Source organism: Marmota marmota, unplaced genomic scaffold, assembly GCF_001458135.2.
Source record: "Marmota marmota marmota unplaced genomic scaffold, marMar, whole genome shotgun sequence".
NCBI lineage: Eukaryota > Metazoa > Chordata > Mammalia > Rodentia > Sciuridae > Marmota > Marmota marmota.
Window position 1 is genome coordinate 24,571,896 of NW_025999900.1, and position 13,574 is coordinate 24,585,469.

The 13,574-nt window shown below is 37.9% G+C and overlaps 1 protein-coding gene across 5 annotated transcripts in view; it reads left to right on the top strand.

The window, feature by feature from the left end:
- The first annotated feature begins 1,076 nt into the window (after window positions 1-1,076).
- Baz1a (bromodomain adjacent to zinc finger domain 1A) overlaps window positions 1,077-13,574 on the top strand; it is a 120,250-nt gene continuing 107,752 nt past the window's right edge. For 3 of the 5 annotated variants that reach the window (XM_015491597.2, XM_015491591.2, XM_048798692.1), the window contains exons 1-2: window positions 1,077-1,334; window positions 1,453-1,615. In XM_015491597.2, coding sequence (XP_015347083.1) covers window positions 1,503-1,615 — 113 coding nt within the window. In that variant the 5' untranslated portion in view covers window positions 1,077-1,334; window positions 1,453-1,502. Of the gene's footprint in view, window positions 1,335-1,452; window positions 1,616-1,700; window positions 2,376-6,004; window positions 6,232-13,574 lie in introns of those variants that run through there. The other 2 variants (XM_048798694.1, XM_048798693.1) reach the window with 2 other exon arrangements.

Genomic DNA, 13,574 nt, shown 5'->3' on the forward strand with positions numbered 1-13,574 from the left:
TTAAACACTGAAAGAATATTGTGCCATTAATGTATGTTCCATTTTGCTAGTTGTATAAGCAAGTAAAAGCAGCCTGAGAGAAGTTAAAAAATGATAACTAGATTTAAACAGGTTTCTTAATTTTCTGCTCCAAAGTACGAATGTACTTAATTTGAAGATATAAAGCTGATCCCATATTGTTTCTGTAATTATCACTTCACTATATTAGTAGTTAGAAGAAATAATCTTTTGTTGTCTAATAACCATTCTCAATCTTACTTTTAGACTCATTCTTACATTTTAATTAGCAAATAAGCAAAGAGCAAAGGGCAATAGCAAAATAAAATCATTTAAAACAAAGCTAGTAAAAATTCTTGAGTTCTACTTTAGAAAATTATTTTTAATTCAAAAGCCCTGTATACTATGTACATTAAAATTGGTTTCATAAGTGAAAAGTACTGATATGGGAATGTTGCTTTATGGAAAATTTTAGCAGCAAATCCATAATCTTTAAAATTCTAGTTGAATTAGGCATTAATCTTTGCAAATATTTACAGTTGTGTAAATTTTACTTTTCAAAGGGTGTGTTATTTAATTGTAAATATCTCGGGGTCTCATAGGCACCATGACATTTTCTAACTTATTTCCCCGCCTGTGCTAATTAAATCTTTAACTGAACTGCCCTAAGTATTAAAAAGAACTGATGTCGAGAAAGTATGTTTTGTTCAAATCGCATATTTACACGTACAAGATATTTTTATATGAATTCTAATTTTGAAGACAAACACCAAAACATTTTTATTTCTTAAACATTTCTCTTCGTAATCGTAAATGGAATCCCAATTACATGTAGCCAAGGGTTGGTGAGAAACTTGAAGATGAAGGCTTTACTGTCAGCCATGTGTCCATGAAACGCCGGCGCTTTCCCTAGATCTTTTGGCTGATAATCTCAAACATGGAGGATGCTTCTGATTCTTCACAAGGGGTTGCTTCATTAATTAATAATGTAGCTCTCCCAGACTCTCCGCCGTCTCTTCCTGTATCAGTGACAGGCTGTAAAAGTCATCGAGTAGCCAATAAAAAGGTAGAAGCTAGAAGTGAAAAGCTCCTCCCAACAGCTCTTCCTCCTTCGGAGCCGAAAGTAGATCAGAAACTTCCCAGGAGCTCCGCGAGGCGGGGAAGTGGCGGTGGGACGCGATCCCCCGGCGCGGAGCAGGGCAGTGGCAGCGTGAGAAGCCGCGGCCACTAGTGCGGCAAGGCCGGCAAGAAGGGACCCCCCGGGAGGGTCGGGACCTCTCTGCCTTTTCAGTTGAGAAGGTGGAGAAGTGGCAGTTGGAGTGCTCGCAGGTGAGGGGCTCCTTGCGGTCGCTCCGAAGCCGGACGGCGCCGGCAGGAAAGTGTAGGCGAGCGGGGGAACAAAGCGGAGCGGCGCCAGGGTCCGCCCGCGGCGAGCGCCCTCGCGGCGTGGGGCTNGGCCGACACGGGCGGCCGAGGGTCGGGGCAAACCCGCGGGCGGACAGGAGATGCCGCTGCTACACCGAAAGCCGTTTGTGAGACAGAAGCCACCCGTGGACCTGCGGCCGGACGAGGAAGTTTTCTACTGTAAAGTCACCAACGAGATCTTCCGCCACTATGAGTAAGGGCCGGGCCGAGCGCGCGGGGCGGGGGGGTGCGAGGGGTTGTAGGGATCCCTCCCCAGCGCCCTTTTGTTTCTCTTCTTTTTCTCGCCCTGGGCTCCTTGGCTGGGCGACTTGAAAGTGACGGGTGGCTGGGAGCCCGCTTTTCTCCGCCCTCCCCCGGCCCAACCCGGAGACTGCGTGGGGCACCGGCCGCGCCACGCGTGGGGAAAGCGGGTCGGGTCGCAGCGGAGGAGTCTAGAGCCCTCGGCTGATTTGGGGGACTGCTTCTGGCCGCTGCTGTCGCCGGGCCGGCTGTCCGCCGGGCGGCGGAAACTCCCCGCTTTGCCCCTCCCCACCGCGGCTACACGCGCACTCGGAGGCCAGTTCCGGGATCCCCGCCTGGTGGCTGAGGGGATCCCCGCTCGGGTCAGCGGCGCGGGGCCGCAGTCCTTTGCCCAGAGAGGGAATCCCTGACCCCGAGGGTTGGAAACGGCTGGGCAGGGCTTGATTTTCTCGGTCGGGAGCAGGTTCTGACGTTGGGGCTCTCTGGGGTAGGGTTTAGAGGGAGTGGAGTTGACACTCTCTAGAAGGGAAGGAGGGGTGTTCCCAGCGGACTAGGGGCCGTGGGGCCCGGGACACGAGAGCCTCCGCAGACGGCCTTCGGTCCCGCGCGGCTAGGCCTCGGAGTGTGCGACACGAGCAGTGCGCTCTGTCACCGCCTCTTGGTGACTAACTCGCGTCCCCAGGGAACTCGGCGTCTTCGCCCCCAGGAGACCGGTGAGGAAGAAGACCGGGCGGGCTGGGGAAAGAGGAAGGGAGAAGACAGCCGGGCCCAGTACAGCCCCTGGTTTTCACTTTCGCGTTGCCAGGACTGTGGCGGTGGGAGTTGGGGGAGGGCGTTAAGGCAAGTTCAATTCCAGCCTCTGCCAGTCGCCTCTTTATCCCTCGGTGCAAGTGGGCCGCCTGACATGTGCCATTCGCTATTGTTTTGATAAGAACCCGAAGCTGCTGCTGGTGTAGTTTTAACACCCAAATTTTCAGTCTGTCGCCTGGTTTTTTCCTAGAGATACCTTTGTCCAGTGACTTGAAGCAGTAGTGTATGTTTTAGCGATTGGTGTTTAAACAGGATCTCCAAGTAAAAACTGAATTGATCAGTCCGTGATCCTGATCTTCCTTTTATTCTTATGCTTTATTTCTCCACTCAGAAGGAATCTCTTTGTGGTTTAGAAATCGTGTGTTACAGCAAGCAAATAAATTGCGTATGGAAGGCACCTTTCCCGGAGATGGGTGGGATGCTTGATCCAGAAGGGTCTGCACCTGTCTGAGGAGTAGTGGGGTTAGAAAAGTCAGTTTCTTTGAACGTTTATTTGAAATAAGCCTTTTTTTTCTTCAACTCGAGGGAAAGGGTTATGCATAAACATGTTTTATCTAGAGAAGTAGATAGTACTTTTCATCAGACAATACTTTTATGTAGGAGTGCACATCTCACTCTACTCCTGTACAGACTTGTTTTGTTACTCAAATAGAGTTCACTCTTGTAACTACTTAAGTGAATTTGGATTAGGTAATTTGACAAAGATGATGTCTTTTTTTCTTTTAAATTTAAGCTAAAATTCTTAGTAACAATTCTAAAGTTTTGAAAAAATGTATTTAAGAGTGCCAATTAGATAGGCTTAAAGTTCAAACTATTTTCTCTTTTGATATAAGCAATGTCTTTAGAGGCTAAGATAAATATGGCTTTTATCCTTCGAATTAAAACACTCTTCATGTACTTTTGGTTCATGAGATGATTTATTTTAACTGTGGAGAAATCTGAAATGCTGAAGTAAAGGAGATTTTTGGCATTGCAAACCTACTTATCTTTATTAACATTAAGGAACTGTGTCCTTTGAAGTGTTATGACATTAAACATTTTTAAATAGTTTTTTTAACTTTTATTTGTTCAACCTTGCTGAAGTGTTTTGAGTTTTTGAACTTTACAAGCTGCTCATGTGAGGTGATTGATTTGGGAGCAAAGCTATTTGACTATTTACCCTGAACAGTGTTACTGGTGTTCTTAGATGTTGATCCTTATGATTTTTGAATTGGCAAAATTGGAAGAAGACTGTCATTTAGTTGTGTTAAATTTTAAGTTATTTTCTCCTTAAATGATTATAAAGAAATCTTTTTAAAAAATGCATTCAGGGTGGATGATATATGATAGTCTGCAGTATTAGGTAATTTGATCTTTGTCTCAAATCTGGAGAAACTTTGAAGGAAATCTGTTTTCACTCATTCACTAAATTACTGATTAGTTTGTGTGAATTTGACAATTATCCTTTAAGTGTATTGTTTTGAATAATTTTGTATTTATCTGAAGACTGTTATGCTCACCTGTTTATTCCAATTTTTTTATTTCTTTACCTCTTGGCCTTGCTCACTTGCTAACACAATTCAGAGTAACTGCCTGTAACTTTGTTCTGTCACTATCTTATTATCTTATTATAGTTTGCTTACCTTATGTCTTTTTAAGCAGCAATGAGCACCTCTCCTTTTATCTAGTGATGTTTCCTATTACTACCCTGTGGAGCAATGTATTTGTTGTCTCACATTTTGTCGTCTTTAATAGCTTGAGTTCTTTAGGACAAGGACTATGACCAGGATAGATCCTCAGTGATCATACAGTACAAACTCCTTTACTTTGTTTGAATTATGTGCTCTTTAACTAATTGCTAACTCTTGTTTGACCTGCTTTGGTAAGCAAAGAAGACTCATTTAAAAATAGCACATTTGGGCTGGGATTGTGGCTCAGTGATAGAGCGCTCACCTAGCATGGGCGAGACCCGGGTTCGATTCTCAGCACCACATAAAAATAAAGGCATTGTGTTGTGTCCATCTACCCAAAAAAAACCCCAAAACATTCTCTTTCTCTCTCTCTCTCTCTCTTTAAAAAAAAAATAGCACATTAACTGTAGGCAAATGCAAAGTTAAGTACATAATTTAGTTTTAAGTCAAAGATTTATACTATAAATTTTAGTTAGCTGATGACAGTTTTGTTTTGTATTTGTTTTGGGCTGTGGATTGTTAAAAAAAATGAGACAGTCCAAGTCTTAACACTAGAAATTCTAGATTTGGGGGTTAGGAAAATGATTTGTTGTATTACCCAATTACTTAATCTCCTAAATAAACTACTGTTTTGTTAGCTATTTGGAATTGGAATATACTTTATCTTTGAGCAAATCCAACCTTTCATACAGAATTTAGGAGTCTCTTTCACATCAACTAAGAGGCAATCCAACTTGTATTTTAACTTGGCTGTCCTGTGATAGAGATTTAACTAGCTTATAATATTTTCATTGTTTATCAGCTGTCAGTTGTTGATTCAGTTTTTCCAGTAGCCCTCTTTCACAGTTGAGGAAACTGGGGTTAGAGTAGGAGAGTAAGTTCAAGATCATAATGTCCAAAATCAGTTATCTAGCTGTTGAAAACACTGGAATATTAATTCATGTCTCTAAGGTTTTAAGATTCTGTTCTTTTTGCTATTTACTATCACATGGTACTTATTATAGAGAATTCATCTTAATATGTGTTGAAGTTTGCAGAAGTATGCACCAAGAAAATGGCATTGTGTGGAATTCAAGTTGGCCATCTAGATCTTTCTTTAGGTACCTCTCCCTACTGTCTGTTCAGACATTTGCCTTCTCTACTACCCCACTCAGTGATTAAATTCTAAGTATTGAATGAATAAACCAGAATGCTGTCAATTAATAGTAAAGAAAACGACTTCCACACTTGACAAGTTCCTATGCTGATGAACAGTTAAAGGCTATTTGGTGGCATGGGTTTTCAAAGAGAGGAGGATAAACTTCATAGCTAATGTTTCAAAAGTAGGTGTTCAGCTCCTATTTAGGAATAAGTTGCCACATGGCCCTGATACTTGGGTCCATTAATCCTTTTTTCGTAGATGGTATAGCATAGATTCTCAAATGTTTTTTTTACTATTTGAGTTTTTTTGATGCTGATGATTGAACTCAGGACTTGGTACCTGCTAGGCAAGTACTCTACCATTGAACTCCATCTCCACTCCTTTTTATTTTATTTTGAGACTGAGTTTTTCCATGCTGCCTAAGCTGGCCTTGAATTGTTGTGATCCTTCTACCTTGATTTGCTTTCTGATTATAGGGATTAGAGGCATGTGCCACCACATCTGGCCTCCTAAATGCTTTTTGAGTTTTACCTTGTATCTGTTTAGCAGACTACCATGTTTTACATCTATACATTCTTTCTTCAGACAGAATGTGTATATCAACTATTAAGTGTAACAAGTCACCCTAAAACTTAATTATTTCAGAATAATAACCCATTTTGTTTACTCACTTTCCTATGGATTGTTATTTAGTTTCTTTTGGTATTGTCTGTACTCACTTAACTACAGTTAACTAGAATCAAAGCTGAGACTGAATGGAGTAAAAGATGGTCTCAAGTTTGGGACCTCAGATGGTGTGGCTTTTCTCACCATGTAGTCTTTCATCCTCAAGCTATCTGGGTTGCTTCACATGGTAGTCTCAGGGTTTCAAGAGAGTGAAGGCAGAAGTCCTCAATGTCATCATGTTGATCAAAACAAATCACAAGGCCATCACTGATTCAAGGGATGGTGAGTAGACTTTACTTCTTAGTGAGAACATTCAGTGTCATATTTCAAAGGATTCTACACACTTTTACCACAAACGGTTGTTAATATTTTATATTGAGTCATTTTGATTGGGTTTTGGGTGTTTACTGATAATCTAATTGATATTATCCACCAAAACACAATGTGGACACACCTTATTGGTTTCCCCTGTCCTACCTACAATAATGATTCAAACTGTTTCTGCCTAAAATTTCTACTGTTCTTGTACTTGCCCTTAGAAGCTGCCAAGAAGAAATATCTTTAAATATTTAAGATAGTTATTCTTGCCTCTTCCTATTCTCTTTTCCAATGCTGAGCTTCATCTTATTAAAACATCCTTAAAGTCTTTTATGTATGTCTTGATATTGTTTCTCTGCTGTACTGGTTATGCTCCTAGAATCTCTGCTAATACGGTCCCAGAAGAGTAAGAATTAATAGTGTTTATTGAGTACAGTAAAATTATGGGAGCATATGCTTAGAATTATCTAATTTGATTTTGACACAAACTGTTCATGGAGATATACCCATTTTACCAGAACTTCGAAAAGGTTATGGAACTTATCCAAAGCTGAATAATAAAAGGGATAAAGCTAGGTTTCAGACAATCTTCTTTCTCATTCGTATGTGTACTTTCTCTGTCTAGATACACATAGAAATAAATGGACTGCCCAGTGAGAGTACTATTCTTGACACTCTACTGTATTGAAGAGTCTTTGCAGATACTGAGATAATTTGTCCCTCTAGTGAGAAATGGAAGAATATCTACAACATAATGGCACAAATCATTTATGTTTTATGGAGCAAGTATAATGGGAACACAGAAAAGAGACAGCTGATCACTGTTTGCTGGGGAGTTGGGGAAGCCTTCAAATAGGAAATGACATGTGAGTTGAGTCCTAAGGATAGAGCTTAGGAGACACAGAATGGAACAGAAAGAGATTCTTTCTAAATGTTCTAAAGAATTCTTTCTAAGTAAGGATAACTATAAAAACACATAGAAATAAGAATTTGTATTTCATCTGAAATTTGTCTTTTTCACATTCATCATTGTTATGACTTTTACATCCAGTAGCAGTATATATTTCATCTTTGTTGATTTCCACTTAAGGGTTTAGTCTCTAATATAATCCTTGTACCAGGCATGCTGGCACATGCCTATAATCCCAGCTGCTGGGAAGGCTGAGGCAAGAAGATGAGTTTAAAGCTAGTTTCAGCACCTTACCGAGACCCTAGGTAACTTCAGGAGACCCTGTCTCAAAATGAAAAATAAAAAGGCTGAGGATGTGGCTCAGTGGTTAAGTGTCCCTGGGTTAAATTCCCAGTATTAAAAAAAAAATCATTATTGCTATTCCTCAGTTTTGTGCCATCTACAGATTTAGGAACCTGCCTTGTATGTCATCTAAGTCTGTTTAAGGCAGCACCAAGTAAAATGCAAAGTAGTGTTTCATTAAAATTATTTAAAAAATTAAATCTTATTTATTTATTTATTTTTGTGCCGAGGATTGAACTCAGAGACACTTAACTGCTGAGCCACATTTCTAGCCCTTTTTATTTTTTATTTTGAGATAGTTAACCTGGAGTCTTGCTAAGTTGCTGAAGCTGGCTTTGAACTTGAGATCCTCCTGCCTCAGCCTCCCAAGTTAATGGGATTAGAGGTTTATGCCGCTTACCTAGCTATCTTATGCTTTTATTAGTTAAAAAATTTCCCTGACCATCTTAATATAAAAAAATAAAAATTTCAGGGTTGGGGATGTAGCTCAGTTGGTAGACTGCTTGCCTAGCATGCACAAGGCCCCAAGTTCAATCCCCAGCACCACCAAAAAAAGAAAAAAAATTTTTTTCATCTAGTTGGTTGGTATTTATATACTATAAGGCATGTTTATTCTGCCATGCCCATAATCTCCTGATATGCTCTTGAAACCCCGTCAGTAAAGGAAATTGTTAGAAGAACCTGTCCTGTCTTCTAGCAGTAATTACCTTTTTAAGTTTTAGGCCATACTTTTCATCTCTTGCCTATCATACATAGGCTGTTTAAATCAGGAATTATACTGGTTTTTAGCCTATTGCTGCATTTCTCAGTTTATAGTAATTATTTTTGTCAGTAGGAGGGCCTACCTGTCCATTAGATATTTTTTCTGCTTAATTGTGCTAGATCTTTCTTAGCATATATTATATACCTGGTTAATATAGTTTTGGCCCATAAGCATAATATACTTTGTGTTTATTTAAATTATATTTAACGTCACTTAGTTCTTTATCTTTACTCTAAGTTTTCAGTTACCCAACAAATTAATAGTATGTTGCCTTTGTTTCCTCAGTTTGTTCACCAGAGAGTTGGTTGATTCATAGTATAGATATGTTCTTAGAAGAGTACTCTACCTTGAAATTCAGAAGCATTTTTTCCTTAAGAAACAATGGTGGGGCTGGGGTTGTGGCTCAGTGGTAGAGTGCTTGCCTAGCATGTGTGAGGCACTGGGTTAGATTCTCAGCACTACATATAAACAAATGAATGAATAGGGATCCATTAATAGCTAATAAAAATTTAAAAAGAAACAATGGTAAAGAGGAGGGAGGCCAGATAATCAGTATTTTAGACTTTGTCTCCGGTCCCAACTCTACAAATATAGGAGAAGGCAGACAACCTAAAAGTATGGGTGTGGTCATGTTCCAGTAAAACTATGAAAGCATATGGAGGACTGGGTCTGGCCTTCAGGCCAGCAGCATGCCCACCTCTGGTAAAGAGGATTACTGAATGAATGTAGTCATAAATGGATATAATAATTGACCTTATTCCAAAATTATATCAATATAAAGCAATACTTTGTATTTTCCATTTTTTGTTCACAATAGTAAAATAGGCTTCTTGTAATGTAAAATTGAAGAGGCATTGTAACCTATCCTCTTGAGTTCAGATTTATCAACAAACTCTACATATTTGAATATATATTGATGGATGGGTGAAGTATGAGCAGAAATACAAAAATGGGGGAAAGTGTGTAAATTTAGAGATAGTGCTGTACTTTGATGAGTAGGGGAGAAATAGTCCTTGGAGCACACCCCCATCGCCACCCAAAATAGCCACCACAGCAGAGATGTAGATCTGAGGACAGATCTTTATGTATAGTGAAGCTATAATATAACTAAAACCAGAATCATGAAAGAAGCAAACAACACCAAACACATTGCAGGAGATAGTGTCAACCTTTTGGAAGTAGAAAAATATAGTCAGTCAGTCATTATTGACTACACTTTTTCTACCTCATCCACATTTAATGGTAATTTTTGGAATTTGTAACATTGCTTGTTTTGATATTATTAGACAATGTTAAATCTAAGTAGTGTATGTTGCAACTCACTTTTATACCTAGCTGTTATCCCCCTACCATGGCATCAGATACCCTGTGGTCTACTCAGTAATCCAGCCACCTAACTGTTGTGGCTAGAAGTATGCTGTCTAATACAAAAGCTATTACATGTTCATGTTGGTTATTAAACACTTGAAATGAGACCAATCCAAGTTAAGAAGGGCAGTAAATACAGAATGTATGCTGGATTTTGAAGATTTACTACAAAAAAAATTTTAAATTTTGTTGATTACATATTGAGATGAAATTATCATAATTTAGTGGGTTAAAATATATACAAGTTTAATTAGTATTTCCTTTATTTTTTCAATGTGACCATTAAAAAATTTCAAATTATATTTGTGGCAAGAACTCTATTTATATTAGCATTTGTTTACAGACAAATGTGTAAGATATGTAGATTTGAAGTTAGTTTTTTAAAATGGCACTAGGTATAGTTTAAATTGTTAGACATATGCCTCATGGTAATTATGTATTGTCTTGGAAAGTGGAACTTTACATATATATTTGTTCATATAGGAAAAAGTTTGGGACTTTTCAAGATTTCTGGGTGGGACTGCAGTGTCAGACTGTAGGAAGATTAAATAAGGCCTTATTCAAAATTCATTCATTTTATTCTGCACCATTGAAAACTACCTATTGGGTATGTTTGTTGTTTACCTCTTAGCTAATAAGTTATTTATTCTGGACTGTATTGCTTATAAGAACCAGATTATGTCCATCTCTTCTCTTTGACTGCTTCTTCTTTTTTTAAGACCTAGGTCTTAACATCACTTCATCAAAAAATGTTCCTATTCTTTTTTTCCTTTCTCTCCACCTTTTTTTATTTCCTTCCGAATTCTGTTCAAAGTTAGCCACTTTTTACTTTGTAGTCTTAATGACATACAGTACATCCATTATTTTTTGTACTAAAATATACTTAAAATATACTTGTTCACCAGAGAGTTGGTTGATTCATAGTATAGATGTGTTCTTAGAAAAGTACTCTACCTTGAAATTCAGAAGCATTTTTTAAATACTTAAAATATACTTTACAAGAATCTTTTTCATACTGGATTAGAGCATGCATCTTTGGCATTTATATGTTATTTCTTTAGATCTCATTTATATTTAAGGTATGATTAGTTTCCCTTACTTTATTTCCCTAGGTTTTATTGTTTTTCTTGTTGGTTTCATTTTTGGGGGGGGGGGTATCAGGAGCCCTTAACCTCTGAGCTACATCTCCAGCCCTTTTTGTATTTTATTTTGAGACAGGGTCTCACTGTGTTGCTTAGGGCCTCAGTAAGTTGCTGAAGCTGGCTTTGAACTCGTGATCCTCCTGCCTCAGTCTCCTAGCCTCTGGGATTAAAGGCATGTGTCACCTTGCCTGGCTATAAAAACCATTTTAATATTTTATTTTATTTTTTTAGTTATCAGCAGACACAACATCTTTGTTTGTATGCGGTGCTGAGGATTGAACCTGGGCCGCATGCATGCCAGGCAAGTGCGCTACCACTTGAGCCATATCCCCAGCCTATAAAAACCATTTTAATGGACTTTCCCTACATCTTATTTGGAGATCAAGAGTACCATATGGATAACTTAAACAGATAAATATTCTAGCCAGGAAATAAACTTATAGCAATTAAAATACTTTTAGAATGATGAGAGAAGGAAAGAAGGGGATTTCAGGAAGGAAAAAAAGTTTAAAAATAATGACTTAGGGCTGGGTTGTGGCTCAGTGGTGGAGTGCTTACCTAGCATGTGTGAGGCACTGGGTTCAATTCTTAGCACCACATATAGATAAATAAAATAAAGTTCCATTGAAAACTAAAAAAAATTTTTTAAAAATGACTTAATTATATTGGATACATATAATTATTGAAAAGTAGACCAATACTCTATAGAGAAGGAAAAAAATTTACCCATGACTTAACACTTGATGGCAGCATTATTAACCTTTTTACATATATCTTAACTTCTTATACTTTTTAAAAATATTTATTTATTTGTAGATGTGCCTTTAATTGTAGAATATAAATTTCTACTTTAAAATATTTATTTATTTATATATGAACACACAGTATCTTTATTTTTATGTGATACTGAGAATAAAACCCAATGCCTCACACATGTGAGGCTAGCACTTTATCACTAAGCTACAGTCCCAGCCCCTAACTTTTTATACTTTAAAAATATTTTATTGTAAAATGATACATTATAAAAACTTACACAACTTAGAAATAACTTAGAATCATAAAAAATGTTTCCTTTCTTCATAGGGAACATCAGCTTATAGTACATATATAAGCAAACACATTTTTTTGTGGCTAAAATTCAGCAGGTAAGGTTGTGTATTCACTATAGCTATGGAACCAACCTAGGTGCCCTTCAGTAGATGAATGGATAAAGAAAATGTGATACATATACACAATGGAATATTATTCAGCCTTAAAGAAGAATGGAATGATGCCATTTGCCAGTAAATAGATGGAACTGGAGGCTATCATGCTAAATGAAATAAACCAATCACCAAAAAACAAAGGCCAATATTCTCTGATATGTGGATGTTGACTCACAATAGGTGGAGTGGTGGTGGGGGAAGTAGAGTTTCACCAGATTGGGACAAGGGGAAATGGGATAAGGAAGTGGGGGAATGGGAATGGGAAGGACAGTAGAATGAATCAGACATGTTCATATATGAATACATGACCAGTGTAACTCCATATCATATATAACGCCAAGAAAAGGAACTTATTCTCTATGTATGTGCGACATGTCAAAATACATTCTATGGTGGGGCACCATGGCGCACTCCTGTAATCCCAGTGGCCCTGGAGACTGAGACAGAGGAGAATCACAAGTTCAAAGCCAGCCTCAGCAACTTAGTGAGATCCTGTCTCTAAATAAAAAATTAAAAAGATGGGCTGGGGTTGTGGCTCAGCGGTAGAGCGCTCGCCTAGCACTTGCGAGGCACTGGGTTCGATCCTCAGCACCACATATAAGTAAATAAATAAAGGTCAATCAACAACTTAAAAATAATTTAAAAAAAAATTAAAAAGAGCTGGGGGTGTTGGGGTTGTGGCTCCAAGATAGAGCACTTGCCTGGAACATGTGAGGCACTGGATTTGATCCTCAGCATCACATAAAAATAAATAAATAAAAATAAAGGTATTATGTCTATTTACAACTTAAAAAAAAAAAAAGCTGGGATGTGGCTTAGTGGCTAGTGCCCCTGGGTTCAATCCTTGGTACCCCCCCCCCCCCCCAAAATGCATATACTAAAATAATTTTGCAACCTTAAGCTCTTCAGTTTGCTCCTTATATCCGGAAGCTGCATCTCTTTTGTGACCACAGTAGAGGAGATGAGAAATTATGTAGTAGTTGTAAATTTTGTACTACCTTTGCTATTCTGCACTATTCTTACCTTCTTAGGTAAGAACCTTAGACCTGGTACTTCCTTCTTGATAATATAATAGAAGAAATTACTTTCAAAGTTTTAAGAAACAGAATTAAAAACAATTTTACTTATTACATTACACTATTCAGATTTGTAATCCTTTGTAATCCTGTAAATTCACAAACACATGATTCCAAAGAAAAGGTTAAAAATCAACACCTATAATGCTATATTATACTCATGTACATTTTACCTAATGTTTTGAACTTATTATTACTAATAGTCATGTCTCAAGTCATTTTAGAGGTTTATATTTTTTAAATTGTTTACAGAGAGGAAAGCTTGAAAATCCCAAATAAAATCAGTGGATTAAAGTTTGAAGAGAAACAAGGTATTCCATTGTATCAAAGTATCTCCCCAAAATATTAACTAATTACAATGGAAAATGGTAAATTTACAGTAAAGAACCCAGCAAATACCTTAGTCAACTGACAAATGATAACATCACTTAAAATAATTCATATCAATACACAGTAGCTCCTGATATAATCAACTGAGGACACATAACTTTTGTATACATA